This window comes from Convolutriloba macropyga, chromosome 12, assembly GCF_964194025.1.
Source record: "Convolutriloba macropyga chromosome 12, txConMacr16.3, whole genome shotgun sequence".
In the NCBI taxonomy this organism is placed as follows: Eukaryota; Metazoa; Xenacoelomorpha; order Acoela; family Convolutidae; genus Convolutriloba; species Convolutriloba macropyga.
In genome coordinates, this window is record NC_134479.1 from 28465038 (window position 1) to 28486159 (window position 21122).

The 21122-nt window shown below is 36.2% G+C and overlaps 2 protein-coding genes across 3 annotated transcripts in view; both read right to left on the reverse strand.

Annotated features, from left to right (window-relative positions):
* The window catches only part of LOC142351224 (mediator of RNA polymerase II transcription subunit 22-like), a 595906-nt gene that overhangs the window by 443803 nt on the left and 130981 nt on the right, over positions 1–21122 (reverse strand). The window lies entirely within an intron of this gene.
* Positions 1–21122, reverse strand: part of LOC142351221 (metal transporter CNNM4-like) — a 520873-nt gene that overhangs the window by 52384 nt on the left and 447367 nt on the right. For both annotated transcript variants that reach the window (XM_075403352.1, XM_075403353.1), the window contains exons 2-5: positions 14570–14856; positions 3195–3810; positions 2427–2874; positions 1731–2003 (exon numbers count right to left, since the gene is read on the reverse strand). In XM_075403352.1, the coding sequence (XP_075259467.1) occupies positions 1731–2003; positions 2427–2874; positions 3195–3810; positions 14570–14802 (1570 nt within the window). In that variant the 5' untranslated portion in view covers positions 14803–14856. The remainder of the gene's footprint in view (positions 1–1730; positions 2004–2426; positions 2875–3194; positions 3811–14569; positions 14857–21122) is intronic.

The following is a 21122-nucleotide window of genomic DNA, read 5'->3' on the forward strand; positions in this document are numbered from 1 at the left end:
ACCTGTAATTGAAGGATATTAGGTAAAAAAAAAAAGAAAAATAAAAAGAACATACTTGCAAAGTTAAAGTTTTTTTTCAGTTTTGGAAAACGATTGTTTTCAACGTCATGAAAGCCATCAGCTATCTATTATTATCAGAATTTTGGCTCATCTATTGTTTCATGAAAAGCCAGTGAAACCTGTCTCTATACAGTAAGTTTCATACGGCTGAAACGACAAAGTAAAAATGACAGTTAAGGACAAAATTAAAAAATTCAATTAATTTCTTCAAGAAAGAAGTGTCGAGGCCGTTAAAACGATAACCTATATCTTTCAGGATTTTAATATACTCAATTGTGTTTTATTTTGAACGCTAATAATGTGATATGAGAACTGTCAATAATGTGAAAATGTGACTAGAAAACGTGAAAAAATGTGACTATAAAAAGCAAATATCTAAAAACAAAAAAATCTGAAATCTAGTAGTATCACAGCCAGAAAAAAAAACTTCAGGCTTAAAACCCCAATCGATAAAAAATTTTAATTCAGTAGAATGAAGAAGCATTCTTTATTTGCTGACACTAAGCTACAAGTTGACCAAATTAAGAAAAAATAGAGGGAAAGTTCATTAAGCCATCATTTCTTTAAAAATCAATTATTTTTAAAAGTCGAAACGATCATAAACTTTCAAGTAAAAAACTAAATGCATTAGCTTGTAGCTGCTTAGGAAGCCAATCGGACTTATCACTCCTGAGCTTTAATTTGATATGTTCTGTTCTTTATTATTAAATAAAGCTCTTTTTTCAAAAAAAAGACCGACTGGTTACAATCCGAATTCTTTTTGGATTGTAACAGTCCAAGCTTGGCCCAAAACTAACCCTGCTAATGCTTACTGTACGTTAGGAACAGTTGATTTTCGAATGTTGTGGATATAGATAATTTGTTAGTTGAAAACCCAAAAAAAAATTCTGCATTTTTGATAATCAACGAGTAAAGTTAGCAGAAAACGGCAAGTTTTAATTACAGAGCACTCTCAGCGAAAGTTGAAGTAGTAATAGCCCCCTTCTAAGTCTACAAAGATTATATCAGTGTTGTTTGGGGGTATACTATCGGCAAATTTATTCAAAATGGACTAAAGTAGCTTATTTCGTGCTGTTTTTGATGAAAAAGGCTGAATTTTGAGTTTTTGACCAAAATTAAATCAGAATATTCAACAAAGCTTGTTTGTCTTTAAAAAGGAAATCAACGACACTATTCTTAAAAATTGTAACAAATTTTAGCAAAATTGACGAAAAATTAGGCAAAAATTTTGGAAAATGTGAATAAAAACATCGTGAATTCACTCTACTTTTCTCAGAAGTTTAAACCTCGATAACTCCCTGTAGAAAACGAAAATTAAAAAAATCTTTTTAATTCCATATTCTACGCTGGACGAGCTTTCTAATGATACCAGTCTCAAAGTCTCAACTCTCTACGATGAATATATCGATCGGCGAAAATTGACTGAACAAAAAAACCCATTTGAGTATATAGTTCCTCCCCCCTCAAGAGGGGTCGGAACAACAACTATGCTATAAGGTATGAAGATCGGGTCTTATAACCCTCACAAAAATATAGCCCTTATTATGCTTCAATTACGTAAGGGGGGCTATATGTTATGTGACCGCTTAGCTGGACTGGGGGGGGGGGGTGTATATATCAGGCTTGTGTACGCAGTACAAAATTCTCAACTTCATTAGATATTTACCAACCGGAATGTAAATACTGATAACAAGCCAGTTTGAGTTGTGGTGGAAACACAGTCGATGTCGGCTGATTTATGAACACTTTGAAGTCCATCTTTCGGTGTCTATTAGCTCGATGTCTTCCAGTGTTGTCCACGAACTTGTCTGTCTCGTCAATAATTTCGGATCCGATCATTTCCTCAAAGACGTCTTCTAAGGTTACAACTCCGGTGATTTCGTAGTAGGGATCCATTCCGGGGACGCTGACTGGCTTCTGGACAATAGCCATGTGCGAGGATCCTGTCAAAAAATTGTCCACTTTCCAAGTTAATAGAAAAATACTTCTCGATATTGAAGATGATATGACCTCGCATCTTTTATGTTTTAAGTCATATTAAGGATCTTTGCATCACTGGAGAAGATTAGATATAATTTTATAAAACAGGATGCATTTGATATATTCAACCAATCGTCTAATTGAAGTCCAGACTCTCTACCCCCTTTCCCTCCTCTCCCCCTTCCCCACCATCCTTTCCCAGCAGTAAAAACTGTTAAAACTTCTCCTATAATTTATCGTAGATTAGTTTATTCCACAGAATAGTGAATGATTTCTGGATACGTATCAAACTCGACCTGTCAAATAATTAACACCATTGTTTTGATTTCCCTTAAAAGTCATATACCAGTAAAAAACAAAAATTTCATCAAAATCAATCGACTAACCAGTTTTGAACTCAGCCAACATTTGGTCCAATGTAATTTCTTCGTAGGTAAACATCAACTGATGATTAAAGTGATCACAAATAGCTTTGATTGGCATATTGTCCGCAGGGTCGATGAATATCAAATCCTTCACGAACAAAATGCTAACAATGTTCCGTGTATTTTCCTCCTTTTTATACACAGGAATTCTAGTGTAGCCATTTTCTGATATTTTACTGCGAAGCTCAAATGTAAGTTTCTCGTTGTAATCTATCATGAACACTTTTTCGATCGGGGTCATAACATCACGAACAACCTTTTCCTTCAGTTGAAAAGCACCATCTATGATAGCAACCGTGTTCGGGTCGAAATGCTCGTCTCCCTTTTGTTGACTAAGTTTGGCCATCTCAACAAACTTGTCCCTATTGTTTCTCTGGCCGATTTCCTCTCCGAACAAACAGTCCAGAAGCTACATCAAAAATAACATCTTTTAAAACGAACTTGTATATCGGAAGTTTCTCAATTAACATTATTCATGGCAAGGATAAAATAAACAAAGCACCAATTAATACTTAGTTATCCTTAATTAAAGATGTTAAAAGTTTGAAGGAAAACATTCCACATTTACTGACTTGTGAAAAACTCATGAAAAGTTTATAAGATTCTTAAAAATACTGTAGTAACTAATCATCAATATAGCAGCCCGGAAATTTGACCTCATATTGTTCTCAAAATAGCAGAACCTTATACATGATCGTGCAAAGCTTCAGATTCAATCAAATAAAATACCTTGCTTAGAGGCCACGAAATTACAGCCGTCAAAACCATGAATGTTTTCGTCAACCATATCGTTCTAGCTCCAACTGCCAAACCATGTCTTGTACACACAGACTGCGGCACTATCTCACCGAACACAACAATTCCAGCAGCTGACCCAAAAACAGCCGAAATCCCACTTCCAGTCAGACCATCCAGCAAAATTGTGGCTGTCGTGTTAACTATAACGTTTCCCAAAAGCAGAGTACACAAAAGGAAATTTCCATGCTTCCTCAGAGGTAAAATTTGGGAAGCATATTTCTTTTCCTGTTCACTGCCGACATTTTTTACGACCAGAAGCTCGTCCGGGTTCAATGCCATAAGACCTAGATTCAAACCACTGAACAATCCAGATAGAACCAGAAGAACAGCCACAGCGCTAATTTGCAACCCCAGCAGCCAGCCAGGTGTTCCAGTAGATTCAGCTTTTAGCTTGACAAAGTCGGATTGAATTGGCTTCAATTTAATAGTTGCCGAGTCAATGTACTCCAGGCACAGGAACCATTCGCCGGGATTCTCGAAAAACTCCTCGATTTCAAAACTGTTGCTGGTTATTGAATTTGTTGTCTTCGGCAAGCTTTCCCGTTTCCTAGAAGTAAAATCCAATTCATACAACATTACAGACTAACCTCGGCCGAATTGCTAGCGACTGGCGAGCGGTTAGCTTTTTCAGTAGCATGCTGGGGCTTAAGGATAAATCCTGACATTTCCTGATGTGGGCCTTGCAAAATAACTAATTTATTAAAACATATGAACATATATTAAAGTCTTCACGTATCATGACGATTACCAATAATCTTATCTAGATATTTCACGTACTCATTTAACTTCATTATTAAAGGCTGAAGAATTATGGGTGATTCTGTTCTGTTCAATCTTGAATTCCTGTTTCTAATTTTGGATAAAAAATCTGTTCAAAGGAGAAAATAATATTTTATGAATTTAAGCCAACGTCAAAAAACCGGTACCACTATGCATGTTGGCGCAGCACACTTTCGCTGTTCGATTGTCACAATTTTGCTGTTAGATCGTAATTAGTTAGACTGAACAATTTCATCTATGAATTCTGCTTGAGAGATTTCTTTAAAACCTATAGAAAACAAATTACGCGTTCAAACTAGAGAACCTCAATGATAAATTGATCTCAAACATTCTTACATTTTTCAAAAACAGTCCTTCTCCGACAATTTTTGACAAGTCTTGTCGCTAATTTTTTTAAACCCGACAAAATGCCGGAAGATAGCCGCCGTTGATTTGCTTGAAGTATATGAAACAGAAAGAGAAAAGAAGAGACTAAAATTGCCAGAGTTTGTTTCAAAGTGTCTATAAGTTTTCTAATCTTGCGTGCTCTTTCAGCGCAATTCTAAAAGTGTATACAATTCAGCTTCTAAACTCAAGGCTATTAGGTGATACTGATGTCAGCTAGCAATGTGAACCTAAGGCACTATGACCTAATGACATGGCTTTATCGTTTTATTACGCTTTTTTACTATGCTCTTTTGACCTTGACTGTATTTACTCATTGCGTAATTCAATTAGTGAAATAATTAAAAATCCCTTCATTCTATTTAGCTGAAACAGGGAGTGAGGTGAGTCGCGGGTCGAACGTAAAGTGGGAATTTTCAACGACTAAACCAAGCACTAGACCTAAAATTTTTGCAAACAAATCCGATTAAAAAATAGCGAGAAGTTGAAAACCCTCTCGCATTTTTTTTCCCTCGCGTGTATTGACATAGCCAAAACCATCATTTCAATGTGAATAACGAAGAAAATGTCTGAACAGATTTTTCAAAAACAGGGCCAGAAGAACTCCGGAAACGACCAGAAGAAAAGAATGTATAGAAAAGGCATTCTTACGACACAGAACAAAAGAAAAAAGTCAAACTAAATTTCCAAAAACTAAAACAAATTAATTAATTTTTTTACTTTACAAATATTGAACAAACAAAATTTTGAGTTAAAAACTGAACGAACTATACTCTGGAAGCCTTATTACGTTCCAAAGCTTCTCTAGTACCGAAGAAATTAAGAGGAAACGCAAAAAAAAAGAATATGAAAGAGCAATTACATATTTCTCAATTTTGTTTCACTTTTTAACAAAACTGCTTTATACCTGAAAAGTTGAAATGGTAATTAAAAAAAACTGTGAGCCGTCCAATAGATTTACACTAAAAATTAAGAAAAATACTTGCATACAAATTCTTCAAACATCAAAATGTAAATTATCAAAATTAACTCGAACTGATCAAAACCAAGGGAATACCTTTATACGCTTTCAAAACAACCTGATTACGACAACCAAAAGCTATTAAAACTTTTTAGGCAAAAGACCTAAATTAAAACAAAACGGCGAAAAAAATTCTCTCGCTTACAGAAAACTTATTAACACCGCAATTTCGCTCGCTCGAAAACAGCAGAATGAAAAAAAAACACTCTTTTCGCTTCTCTTCTATTTTGCTCAAAACTTAAATCACTCAAATTTTTTCATGCTTTTCATTTACTGCTTCAAAACTGTATGGAAAAACTTAGCCAGAATTCCGCCAACTACCCTAAGAGTTGCCTCTGCCAAAAATTCCACCGTAGTCAAGAGCACTAATCAAAACCCACACTACAAAAAACATTCAATAAAAAACGTTTAATTAAATAATAAAACAACTGAGCCTCCAAAATCAACTGAAATAAAACATAACGTTGGACGAAATCCTCTCAAACGACCGGCAAGCGGTTGGCATTGGTAGTAGCCGGCTGGAGCTTAGGGATGCTATGATTAGGGGGGTTGAACCGAGTGTGTGTGTGTGTGTGTTTGAAGGAGGAGTGGGGGGGCAAGCGATGGGAGTAGGGTTGAAGAGGCTAGATGAGAAGGGGGTTCAAATTGAGGTGTTGAGGAGGGTGGACAATGAGCGTGTTAGGTGGGGGGGGGGGGTTTAATGGTCGGCTGATGGCGGGGGCTGAGCGAGGGGGTCCAACTTTTATAAGAACCACCCTTCACCATGAAATTGTCTCCTCAAAACAGTTTTGGTGAATCGTATTCCTAGAGTATAGGAAGGCTTATGGCTCTGAGATAACTTATTAACCAACGGGGGCTAACTGTTTATTCCGTTTTTGAGGACGAAAAGTCAAATGGGTCACACGAAAAATCGATTAAGCAAGAAATTGCATTAAGAAGACTACGACTAATATAATTGCTACAAATTTCGTTTGAGAGCAATTAATAATTACAAACTAAATTATTTCCTTGCAATACAATGGCACAAAAAATCCTTTCTTTAATTCAATTGAAGCATAGAAATACCAATACCAAAACAATTAGGGCAAATTAGGCTGACAAACTTGTCTTTCTTGATTTTCAAACTCTTCGATTATTCATAATTCTCACCGAAAACGCTGTTTTGTACCATCAAAACTGTATAAGATTAACATTTAAAAAGTCATTACAGCAATCGGTCTCTAATCAATGGTCAATTTAACAAAAAATGGGCAAGGAAATAACCTAAGAATCCTTGGAAAAATCAGTACTAGGGAAAATCACATAAAGCAACTGAATTAAACCAACTGTACGTCATTCGAGCGACTTTTCTGGAACCAAGCCGATCTGTAAGTTGGAAAATAGTTGTGACCATGTGAAATGCATAAAAAACGATACACATATATCAATGTTTTATACATCATTTCAATTCAAGATTGTCGGTTTGGAATATGTGCGAACAAACATTACCAATCATTACTGTTTTCACAACACTAACAAAAAATCAGCGAAACTCTAAAAGTATACTCAATTCAGCTTCTAAACTCAAGGCTATTAGGTGATACTGATGTCAGCTAGCAATGTGAACCTAAGGCACTATGACCTAATGACCTGGCTTTATCGTTTTATTACGCTTTTTACTATGCTCTTTTGACCTTGACTGTATTTACTCATTGCGTTATTCAATTAGTGAAATATTTAAAAATCCCTTTATTCTATTTAGTTGAAACAGGGAGTGAGGTGAGTCGGCGGTCGAATGTAAAGTGGAATTTTAAAAAAATAATTGCAGGACAAGTCCTGACCTACAACTCCAAGAATTTTCAACGACTAAACCAAGCACTAGACCTAAAATTTTTGCAATCAAATCCGACAAAAAAAGCGAGACGTTGAAAAACCTCTCGCATTTTTATTCCCTTGCGTGTATTTACGTAACCAAAACCATCATTTCAATGTGAATAATGAAGAAAATGTCTGAACAGAATTTTCAAAAACAGGGCCAGAATAACTCCGGAAACGACCAGAAAAGAATGTATAGAAAAGGCATTATTACGTCACAGAACAAAAGAAAAAAGTCAAACTAAATTTCTAAAAACTAGAACAATTTAATTAATTTTTTTACTATACAAGTATTGAACAAACAAAAATCTGAGTTAAAAATTGAACGAACTATACTCTGGAAGCCTTATTACGTTCTAAAGCTTCTCTAGTTCCGAAGAAATTAAGAGGAAACGCAAAAAGATAGAATATGAAAGAGCAATTACATATTTCTCAATTTTGTTTCACTTTTTAACAAAACTGCTTTATACCTGAAAAATTGAAATCGTATGGTAATTAAAAAAACTGTGAGCCGTCTAATAGATTTACACTAAAAATTAAGAAAAATACTTGCATACAAATTCTTCAAACATCAAAATGTAAATTATCAAAATTAACTCGAACTGATCCAAACCAAGGGAATACCTTTATACGCTTTCAAAACAACCTGATTACGACAACCAAAAGCTATTAAAACTTTTTAGGCAAAAGACCTAAATTAAAACAAAACGGCGAAAAAAAATTCTCTCGCTTACAGAAAACTTATTAACACCGCAATTTCGCTCGCTCGAAAACAGCAGAATGAAAAAAAAACACTCTTTTCGCTTCTCTTCTATTTTGCTCAAAACTTAAATCACTCAAATTTTTTCATGCTTTTCATTTACTGCTTCAAAACTGTATGGAAAAACTTAGCAAGAATTCCGCCAACTACCCTAAGAGTTGCCTCTGCCAAAAATTCCACCGTAGTCAAGAGCACTAATCAAAACCCACACTACTAAAAACATTCAATAAAATACGTTTAATTAAATAATAAAAAACTGAGCCTCCAAAATCAACTGAAATAAAACATAACGTTGGACGAAATGCTCTCAAACGAACGGCAAGCGGTTGGCATTGGTAGTAGCCGGCTGGAGCTTAGGGATGCTATGATTAGGGGGGTTGAACCGGTGTGTGTGTGTGTGTGTTTGAAGGGGGAGTGGGTGGGCAAGCGATGGGAGTAGGGTTGAAGAGGCTAGATGAGAAGGGCGTTCAAATTGAGGTGTGGAGGAGGGTGGACAATGAGCGTGTTAGGTGGGGGGTTTAATGGTCGGCTGATGGCGGGGGCTGAGCGAGGGGGTCCAACTTTTATAAGAACCGCCCTTCACACCATGAAATTGTCTCCTCAAAACAGTTTTGGTGAATCGTATTCTTAGAGTATAGGAAGGCTTATGGCTCTGAGATAACTTATTAACCCACGGGGGCTAACTGTTTATTCCGTTTTTGAGGACGAAAAGTCAATGAGTCACACGAAAAATCGATTAAGCAAAAAAATTGCATTAAGAAGACTACGACTAATATAATTGCTACAAACTTCGTTTGAGAGCAATTAATAATTACAAACTAAATTATTTCCTCTCAATACAATGGCACAAAAAAATCCTTTCTTTAATTCAATTGAAGCATAGAAATACCAATACCAAAATAATTAGGGCAAATTAGGCTGACAAACTTGTCTTTCTTGATTTTCAAACTCTTCGATTATTCATAATTCTCACCGAAAACGCTGTTTTGTACCATCAAAACTGTATAAGATTAACATTTAAAAAGTCATTACAGCAATCGGTCTCTAATCAATGGTCAATTTAACAAAAAATGGGCAAGGAAATAACCTAAGAATCCTTGGAAAAATCAGTACTAGGGAAAATCACATAAAGCAACTGAATTAAACCAACTGTACGTCATTCGAGCGACTTTTCTGGAACCAAGCCGATCTGTAAGTTGGAAAATAGTTGTGACCATGTGAAATGCATAAAAAACGATACACATATATCAATGTTTTATACATCATTTCAATTCAAGATTGTCGGTTTGGAATATGTGCGAACAAACATTACCAATCATTACTGTTTTCACAACACTAACAAAAAATCAGCGAAACTCTAAAAGTATACTCAATTCAGCTTCTAAACTCAAGGCTATTAGGTGATACTGATGTCAGCTAGCAATGTGAACCTAAGGCACTATGACCTAATGACCTGGCTTTATCGTTTTATTACGCTTTTTACTATGCTCTTTTGACCTTGACTGTATTTACTCATTGCGTTATTCAATTAGTGAAATATTTAAAAATCCCTTTATTCTATTTAGTTGAAACAGGGAGTGAGGTGAGTCGGCGGTCGAATGTAAAGTGGAATTTTAAAAAAATAATTGCAGGACAAGTCCTGACCTACAACTCCAAGAATTTTCAACGACTAAACCAAGCACTAGACCTAAAATTTTTGCAATCAAATCCGACAAAAAAAGCGAGACGTTGAAAAACCTCTCGCATTTTTATTCCCTTGCGTGTATTTACGTAACCAAAACCATCATTTCAATGTGAATAATGAAGAAAATGTCTGAACAGAATTTTCAAAAACAGGGCCAGAATAACCCCGGAAACGACCAGAAAAGAATGTATAGAAAAGGCATTATTACGTCACAGAACAAAAGAAAAAAGTCAAACTAAATTTCTAAAAACTAGAACAATTTAATTAATTTTTTTACTATACAAGTATTGAACAAACAAAAATCTGAGTTAAAAATTGAACGAACTATACTCTGGAAGCCTTATTACGTTCTAAAGCTTCTCTAGTTCCGAAGAAATTAAGAGGAAACGCAAAAAGATAGAATATGAAAGAGCAATTACATATTTCTCAATTTTGTTTCACTTTTTAACAAAACTGCTTTATACCTGAAAAATTGAAATCGTATGGTAATTAAAAAAACTGTGAGCCGTCTAATAGATTTACACTAAAAATTAAGAAAAATACTTGCATACAAATTCTTCAAACATCAAAATGTACATTATCAAAATTAACTCGAACTGATCCAAACCAAGGGAATACCTTTATACGCTTTCAAAACAACCTGATTACGACAACCAAAAGCTATTAAAACTTTTTAGGCAAAAGACCTAAATTAAAACAAAACGGCGAAAAAAAATTCTCTCGCTTACAGAAAACTTATTAACACCGCAATTTCGCTCGCTCGAAAACAGCAGAATGAAAAAAAAAACACTCTTTTCGCTTCTCTTCTATTTTGCTCAAAACTTAAATCACTCAAATTTTTTCATGCTTTTCATTTACTGCTTCAAAACTGTATGGAAAAACTTAGCAAGAATTCCGCCAACTACCCTAAGAGTTGCCTCTGCCAAAAATTCCACCGTAGTCAAGAGCACTAATCAAAACCCACACTACTAAAGACATTCAATAAAATACGTTTAATTAAATAATAAAAAACTGAGCCTCCAAAATCAACTGAAATAAAACATAACGTTGGACGAAATGCTCTCAAACGAACGGCAAGCGGTTGGCATTGGTAGTAGCCGGCTGGAGCTTAGGGATGCTATGATTAGGGGGGTTGAACCGGTGTGTGTGTGTGTGTGTTTGAAGGGGGAGTGGGTGGGCAAGCGATGGGAGTAGGGTTGAAGAGGCTAGATGAGAAGGGGGTTCAAATTGAGGTGTGGAGGAGGGTGGACAATGAGCGTGTTAGGTGGGGGGTTTAATGGTCGGCTGATGGCGGGGGCTGAGCGAGGGGGTCCAACTTTTATAAGAACCGCCCTTCACACCATGAAATTGTCTCCTCAAAACAGTTTTGGTGAATCGTATTCTTAGAGTATAGGAAGGCTTATGGCTCTGAGATAACTTATTAACCCACGGGGGCTAACTGTTTATTCCGTTTTTGAGGACGAAAAGTCAATGAGTCACACGAAAAATCGATTAAGCAAAAAAATTGCATTAAGAAGACTACGACTAATATAATTGCTACAAACTTCGTTTGAGAGCAATTAATAATTACAAACTAAATTATTTCCTTGCAATACAATGGCACAAAAAAATCCTTTCTTTAATTCAATTGAAGCATAGAAATACCAATACCAAAATAATTAGGGCAAATTAGGCTGACAAACTTGTCTTTCTTGATTTTCAAACTCTTCGATTATTCATAATTCTCACCGAAAACGCTGTTTTGTACCATCAAAACTGTATAAGATTAACATTTAAAAAGTCATTACAGCAATCGGTCTCTAATCAATGGTCAATTTAACAAAAAATGGGCAAGGAAATAACCTAAGAATCCTTGGAAAAATCAGTACTAGGGAAAATCACATAAAGCAACTGAATTAAACCAACTGTACGTCATTCGAGCGACTTTTCTGGAACCAAGCCGATCTGTAAGTTGGAAAATAGTTGTGACCATGTGAAATGCATAAAAAACGATACACATATATCAATGTTTTATACATCATTTCAATTCAAGATTGTCGGTTTGGAATATGTGCGAACAAACATTACCAATCATTACTGTTTTCACAACACTAACAAAAAATCAGCGAAACTCTAAAAGTATACTCAATTCAGCTTCTAAACTCAAGGCTATTAGGTGATACTGATGTCAGCTAGCAATGTGAACCTAAGGCACTATGACCTAATGACCTGGCTTTATCGTTTTATTACGCTTTTTACTATGCTCTTTTGACCTTGACTGTATTTACTCATTGCGTTATTCAATTAGTGAAATATTTAAAAATCCCTTTATTCTATTTAGTTGAAACAGGGAGTGAGGTGAGTCGGCGGTCGAATGTAAAGTGGAATTTTAAAAAAATAATTGCAGGACAAGTCCTGACCTACAACTCCAAGAATTTTCAACGACTAAACCAAGCACTAGACCTAAAATTTTTGCAATCAAATCCGACAAAAAAAGCGAGACGTTGAAAAACCTCTCGCATTTTTATTCCCTTGCGTGTATTTACGTAACCAAAACCATCATTTCAATGTGAATAATGAAGAAAATGTCTGAACAGAATTTTCAAAAACAGGGCCAGAATAACCCCGGAAACGACCAGAAAAGAATGTATAGAAAAGGCATTATTACGTCACAGAACAAAAGAAAAAAGTCAAACTAAATTTCTAAAAACTAGAACAATTTAATTAATTTTTTTACTATACAAGTATTGAACAAACAAAAATCTGAGTTAAAAATTGAACGAACTATACTCTGGAAGCCTTATTACGTTCTAAAGCTTCTCTAGTTCCGAAGAAATTAAGAGGAAACGCAAAAAGATAGAATATGAAAGAGCAATTACATATTTCTCAATTTTGTTTCACTTTTTAACAAAACTGCTTTATACCTGAAAAATTGAAATCGTATGGTAATTAAAAAAACTGTGAGCCGTCTAATAGATTTACACTAAAAATTAAGAAAAATACTTGCATACAAATTCTTCAAACATCAAAATGTAAATTATCAAAATTAACTCGAACTGATCCAAACCAAGGGAATACCTTTATACGCTTTCAAAACAACCTGATTACGACAACCAAAAGCTATTAAAACTTTTTAGGCAAAAGACCTAAATTAAAACAAAACGGCGAAAAAAAATTCTCTCGCTTACAGAAAACTTATTAACACCGCAATTTCGCTCGCTCGAAAACAGCAGAATGAAAAAAAAAACACTCTTTTCGCTTCTCTTCTATTTTGCTCAAAACTTAAATCACTCAAATTTTTTCATGCTTTTCATTTACTGCTTCAAAACTGTATGGAAAAACTTAGCAAGAATTCCGCCGACTACCCTAAGAGTTGCCTCTGCCAAAAATTCCACCGTAGTCAAGAGCACTAATCAAAACCCACACTACTAAAAACATTCAATAAAATACGTTTAATTAAATAATAAAAAACTGAGCCTCCAAAATCAACTGAAATAAAACATAACGTTGGACGAAATGCTCTCAAACGAACGGCAAGCGGTTGGCATTGGTAGTAGCCGGCTGGAGCTTAGGGATGCTATGATTAGGGGGGTTGAACCGGTGTGTGTGTGTGTGTGTTTGAAGGGGGAGTGGGTGGGCAAGCGATGGGAGTAGGGTTGAAGAGGCTAGATGAGAAGGGGGTTCAAATTGAGGTGTGGAGGAGGGTGGACAATGAGCGTGTTAGGTGGGGGGTTTAATGGTCGGCTGATGGCGGGGGCTGAGCGAGGGGGTCCAACTTTTATAAGAACCGCCCTTCACACCATGAAATTGTCTCCTCAAAACAGTTTTGGTGAATCGTATTCTTAGAGTATAGGAAGGCTTATGGCTCTGAGATAACTTATTAACCCACGGGGGCTAACTGTTTATTCCGTTTTTGAGGACGAAAAGTCAATGAGTCACACGAAAAATCGATTAAGCAAAAAAATTGCATTAAGAAGACTACGACTAATATAATTGCTACAAACTTCGTTTGAGAGCAATTAATAATTACAAACTAAATTATTTCCTTGCAATACAATGGCACAAAAAAATCCTTTCTTTAATTCAATTGAAGCATAGAAATACCAATACCAAAATAATTAGGGCAAATTAGGCTGACAAACTTGTCTTTCTTGATTTTCAAACTCTTCGATTATTCATAACTCTCACCGAAAACGCTGTTTTGTACCATCAAAACTGTAATAGATTAACATTTAAAAATTCATTACAGCAATCGGTCTCTAATCAATGGTCAATTTAACAAAACTGGGCAAGGAAATAACCTAAAACCTAAAAATCCTTGGAAAAATCAGTACTATGGAAAATCGCATAAAGCGACTGAATTAAAACCAACTGTACGTCGTTCGAGCGACTTTTCTGGAACCAAGCCGATCTGTAAGTTGGAAAATAGTTGTGACCATGTGAAATGCATAATAAACGATACACATATATCAATGTTTTATACATCATTTCAATTCAAGATTGTCGGTTTGGAATATGTGCGAACAAACATTACCAATCATTACTGTTTTCACAACACTAACAAAAAATCAGCGCAATTCTAAAAGTGTACTCAATTCAGCTTCTAAACTCAAGGCTATTAGGTGATACTGATGTCAGCTAGCAATGTGAACCTAAGGCACTATGACCTGGCTTTATCGTTTTATTACGCTTTTTTACTATGCTCTTTTGACCTTGACTGTATTTACTCATTCAAAAAACAGTTGGAATTTGAAGCTCCGAGGATTATACTGCCCTCTCTAACATTGGGTGAATATTGACTCGTCGCATGGATCAGTTGATAACTAAAAATCTATGCAACTAACCTGACACAGTTTCCATCAGCAACCTTTTGACTGAACGCTACCTTTGTTTTATTGTGGAAATTGGTTCCAAAGACAACCATTCTGAGTTTACGTCCCGTTTCACCGACAAGAAACTGGTCACTTGACACCTGGACAGTGTCATCCAGCGGTCGGATTCCGAAAACAGCCACATTACTATCAGCGTGACAGATCCCAGTTATGCTAACAAGGACCAGCCAAATAGCTGCAAGCATTGATAACAGGGATGTCGGTCAATTGTAGTCGTCCATGATGTGGAACAATTACAACTGAAACGACAGCTAGTTATCAAGAAAACGTTGGGCACAGGTTGCTCTAACTCCTAAAATTACCAGGATCTATCTCTTAAAAAATAAAAAAAAAAAGGCCGTGTACACCATCTATTGCACCCCCCCCCCCCAAGTGTCTTCCACTTAATTACAATTTATATATTGTTATACATCACGTTACTATGCAAAAATATCACGTGTGCCTTGAGGGTCGTAATCGTGCGCCAGATCCAATTGCCCTCCACGCCACCAATTTATGCCTCCGGAGGAGTTTCGGTTGGTCTTCCCCATTATAGCCCCCCCCCCCCTGTGGCACGTTCAAAAACGATGGAGGCTATACATTATCTGGCCACTAAGCTGGAGGGAAGAGGAGCTATAATGGGAAAGACACATTTCGGTGAACAGTACATTATATTATTCTTATTACGACTTCGTGGATATGCCACTGGGGAATCACACCCCGCGTTTACAATCTAGGATTGGCACGACAGTTTGTATATAAACAAATAAATATCCAAGTACAGGGATTGTTTTCAGTCCAATGTATTCAATAACTCCACATGTATTCAATAAGTTTGTTCTTCAGATTCTCCGGGTTAAAGAAATCAAGAGCTCTTCACACAACGTTTATTCTGAATCCAGTCCTATACCAAAAGTTTTGCCTCTGTATTTCATATCTAGTGTCTGGAAGCACAACACGTAAGACTAGTAAATCTCTAACAGCAGAGCGGCTTAATACCCTTAGGCCTCAAAAGATCATACCTTTCTTGACGAATTAATAACAGGTCAGATAAAAAGATTGGGGTCATTCCCAATATAGCCACCCCCTCCCCCTAAACTTACTGGTCAGATAACTTATAGCCCCCTTCCAATCATGTTAATTACACACTAGTAATAGGCTAAAATTATTGTTGTTGTACAGAAGTATCAGCCACAGCTATGGGGACACTGTCCCTGTCGTCATGGATAAAACAATGTCGTTATTTCTGCAGCTAATGCAATCACAAAAGATTTGCCACGAGCAGCTATTAAATTCGGAAAACCTTTCATTGAGAAATTTCTACATTACGTGCAAAATGCGATTCTTTAAATCAATTTTCTTGCTTGTGTCTGGGTATTTCCGATTAATAACTCTGCATGTCCGATGAACAAATTTGTTTCACGCTTTCTCTTCTTCATCTTGGAGGTCGCTGGTAGTCGTCCTTGGTATTCATGGAAATCAGGCAGTAATAGCTCCCACTAATTGCTTTAAGCTAACTTTATGATCAAATGTTTAGAAACACTAGCAGGCCTGCAAAATCAAAACCAGAAAATCATTAACACGATAGGTTTAAAAGAAATAAAGGTTTCTGTTTCGCACCAACTCGGGCTCGAACCCATGCCCCTCGTGTAACAGCTATAGGTCTCACAACTTAAGCTATCTATGTGCATTGCACTTGTCTTTTGCTCTTTCTACCGCAAATTTCTGGACAATGGCGTTTCTGACTTGCTTGTTTTTGCTATGCCGCAAGCTTAATCAGCGCAATATCTGCATATTGGGAGCCTAAAAAGGATGATAAAGCGCGTCTCAAAACGCATCTATTACGCTTGGATGCATGATTAAGGACCCCTAAAACATGTTATGTTGACCATGTTGCTCAATTGCGACTGATATTTACTATAAAAAAGGAAGATAAAACAAAACAACTAAAACTGCTCAAAACTTAGTTTCATAGCAATTTTATGGATTATGGGAAAAGAAAAACACTTCAAACTTCAGATAAGCAGTCTTTTATCTAAGGAACTCCGCTATAACCAATAAACACCACAGTTTCTCATGTTTATTTGTCAGATAAAAGCGATTGTGAGAAATTGTGGTTAAGCTATCTATGTGCATTGCACTTGTCTTTTGCTCTTTCTACCGCAAATTTCTGGACAATGGCGTTTCTGACTTGCTTGTTTTTGCTATGCCGCAAGCTTAATCAGCGCAATATCTGCATATTGGGAGCCTAAAAAGGATGATAAAGCGCGTCTCAAAACGCATCTATTACGCTTGGATGCATGATTAAGGACCCCTAAAACATGTTATGTTGACCATGTTGCTCAATTGCGACTGATATTTACTATAAAAAAGGAAGATAAAACAAAACAACTAAAACTGCTCAAAACTTAGTTTCATAGCAATTTTATGGATTATGGGAAAAGAAAAACACTTCAAACTTCAGATAAGCAGTCTTTTATCTAAGGAACTCCGCTATAACCAATAAACACCACAGTTTCTCATGTTTATTTGTCAGATAAAAGCGATTGTGAGAAATTGTGGTTTGTAGTGGCTATAGCGCAGTTCGTAAGATAAAAGGGATCTATTCTGTTTTGCCCCCCCCCCCCCACCAGCTCAGTGAGCATAAATTTTTTATGACCCCGAGGCGCACGTGCTATTTTCTTACATTTCTAGTAGCCGCCTGTGCGCAATACTCTATGTCTTTGGCTAATTGAGCGTGGTACTTGGTTAAAATGCAAAGTTAGAAGTTAAATTGTTAAGTAGATTATGGTGAAGAAAAGTTGGTTTAAATAGACCAAGGTTTAATATAGTGGTTAGCTCTGATGGCAAGTTTGGTGTTCAATGAATGAACTTAATCCTCGCTTTGGTCGGCACCAATATCGGTCCTATCATCGTGATAAATTAACCAAGTCAACAAAGATATGTCAGTTTCGTTGATTTCGGTCGAAGCCCGCACGTTGTCTAATCACAGGTCTATTTTCTTTTGGACAGTATAATTATCAGTTTTGGTTGTTCATAACTTTTTCTGCCTCGTCAAGTCAAAATTTGTTGTACGCCTCCCATGCCGCATCATTTGTCAGAATTTGATATGCCCGGTTGATGGACTTGAAGAAATCTTCGTCTCCGCCGGCATCAGGGTGCGTCAACAGGCTCATTCTGTGGTTTTTTTCTTGATCTGATCTTTTGAAGCAGATTTTTTTACCAACAAAATCTCGTGTAGCGTTGCAGGCCGGTTAATAATGTTTTTTTCCGAATCTCGGATAAACTTTTTCTCCGTGGCCTTTGTTTTATATTTTTTGTTTCTATGAGCACTCTTTTGTCGATCAGTGAGAGAAATTATTTTAGGCATTCTTTGGCCAAATACTGATTGTAGAGTTCCAGCTGCTCAGCCGCTGACCTCATTCAGTCATTCATATTCTCCATATTTTCGATGGCTTTGCCCTTCTTAGCAGCTTTGACTTTTAAATCGGCCAACTCTTGCTTCAAAACCTCAATAGATTGCTCCTTTCAGCATTTCTGGCTGCTGCTGCCTTTACACCTCACAGCACTCCATTTGCCCAAAACTTCATTTGTTACCTCTTTGGTCTTGTATCAATAGCTATTTAGTTCCTGTCGAAACTCGACGAGGTCTTTTTGAAGTGAAGAGTTAGTACTCTTCAACTTCTCTAATTGTAAGCACTAGTTTTGCAGTTCCACGTCAGTCTGCAGGGCACGCGACCGAATATTGGCTGGTGCCAGATCTTCTAGCGTAGATACTTTCCGAGTCCACGACAGAGAAGATTTCATACGATACACTCCCGGATTTTCAATTCCACAATTCTGGCATGTAGTACATATATTCACCAATCTGTGGCATATCGTTAACCAGTATATATTGGATAAAAAACCCTTTTTCCTTCTAAAAATTCTCAATATTTTCAATCTTGAACTCCAATTTTTTTCTTTTTTCTTTCTTTTTTTGGTTTCGAACTCGAAGCGTTCCTTCCTTTTTTGGTCTTGAACTCAAGACAACTCAATTTTCTTTTTCTTTCTTTATTTTCTTTTTTTTATAACGACTGACTCTTTTAAGGACTCTTTTTCTTCAATCATTTTCTTTTGATCTCGGCGTTCATTTATTAATTTGAGTCATTGATTATACATACTTATTCCCGTTATGGGGTCAAAATTCCGCGATTGTTGTCGCCAGGACGCTCCATTAATAACATATCCTAAATAGATGAACAATTTAGGAAAATTTTCCACAAATTGAAAAACGAGGTAGACTGTTAAGACTGACACAGCAATGTCCTTCACTTTTCACCAAATGTATAAGCTTTCGGTTTCTAAATTCCGAAAAATTGTTATTTCATTTGTTAAAAAAAACTGTTGTTGGAACTCGTCATTCCAATGAATAAAATTTTCATGACTGTATTTTCCATCCGAATCTTGGAATGCTTCCCGACTGATAATTCCTTTACTATTATGGCGAATTTTTCAAGCAGATTGAATCTGTTTTACGTCTGATGTGGAGAAAAGCAGGTTTTCATCACTTACATTTGAGTTACTATTCATTGACCACTGATATATCCCACGATTGAATCTCTTCAGCATTTCTCCTAATTGTTGAAAACTGCCGTCTTCTAATTTTACAGCATTCAGTTACAGCAGGTTGCATGCAGCGATTGTAAAATTATTATGCAAAATTTTTGTAGTAGGGTCCACATATCTCATAGAAGAAAAATTCAGAGACTCTACTAACACAGGAACTTCTTCTGTGCAAAAAGGAAGTTTAGTTATTGTTGCTACCAACTTGGCACATTTCTGAACATATAACACAGATCCTGCTCTTTCGATTGAGTTCCTTTCTCGAAGAGCGTCACTGATGGCCTAACAATTTTTTTTAATATCTCAATCATTATCTGAAGTTTTAGTCTTTGAGTCTTGCATTGGAGCGTTCTAATTTTCATCAAAAAAATTTCTCTCTCTTTGAGAAGTTCGAAAACAAAGGTAAAGGTGTCAACAACGCTTGAAAGAAACATTTCCATGGTTATTTTAAGGTTACCCATTCTGAACTTTCCTCGGAGTAAAAAACACCTCAAACTCCGGTTGTTTTCAACTGCTTTCCACACAAACTAATTGCTTGTTCTTCTCAGAATTTTAATGCAAAATCGTCATATTTGTTTTTGGGTAAAATTTTTCCGCTGATGAAAATGGTCTTGCTGTTACCAAAAATTTTTAGTTTTAAAGTGTTTGATCGTTTGACACGTTTGCTCACCTTGATTTTCCATAAAAAAGTTTACTACGTTGTCTTCAAAATATGTGGTTTTGATGAAAACAGTTTTCGAGAAACTTAGGGGATCCTTAAAATTTAATAGGTTTCTTTGTAGCAAGTTCCCCCAAATCGTTCCGATGTAGATTTTTGCATTGATTACCAAATTTCCAAATTTTTTCCAGATGGTGAAAACCACTCTACAGGCTCTGCATACATAGGGCCTTCGGGCCCATTTTTTGCCATGAAGCTTTGACTATGCTCTTCGACATAATTGGTTTCATTGGCCTGTCGTAAAATTGTTTCAGTTATCGACCTGTTGACTTTAAAGGTCCTATCTCCAAAACCTCCAAAACCTGGTATGGCAACATTTGTTCTGCCAAATGTTCCTACAAACTCCCTATTTTAAAGGGTATATTGGTTTTAGTAGTCTTGAATTTTCTGTGAGAAAAACGACATCGTCATATACGTTCTTTTTTCAAGTGCCGACCCTGTATATACCGCTTCATACATGAAAAGTTTTAGTTTTATCTCAGGTTCAAACTCAGCATATATCAAACTACCTTCATTTTGTTTTCGATACCCGAATTTTGTTTTTACAGTTTGTACTGTGATCTACTGAATAGATCTTTGTTGATACGGTAATGTCAAAATCATAACAGTATGACTTGATACTAGGTGATGGAGAAGCAAAAATGGCTAGCAATGCCAGATACAGATATAGTGATACTCCATCACACGATGCTCCGGACGAACTCGCCTATTTTGATCCCATTATTTCTTTCTGGATTTTCTTGAAACAAAAACATCATCAAATTCCTGACTGCTAAAGTACTCTTCATCATGCTCAGTAAAGTAATTTCTCAATTTCTCAGGCACAAATTTTAATCCGCTGCTAGAGCTTTTAGCCATTTTTGGTGCCTTGGGATCACTATTAATCTTCTTTTCAGTACTTTTTGTTTTACTACTAGATTCCTGTGGCTTTTCTTCAGGGTTTGGAATTTTTGTTTCTGCTGTTTTTTTTCCAGTGTACTCTGTAGTTTTTGATGAAGTTGCACCTCCTCACTTGGCAACATTTTTTGCCTTTTCCTGCCCTTTAGGGGTATCTTGCTCTGATTCCTTAGCTTCATTCTCAGACGTCTCATTTGTAACATTTAGTGAATGGTTAGCATCCTCAGCTTCGGACCGATCTTCTGTGTTTAGACTGCTTTCACTGCCCGTTGATGATTGTATTTCAATTATATCACCATCTTATGA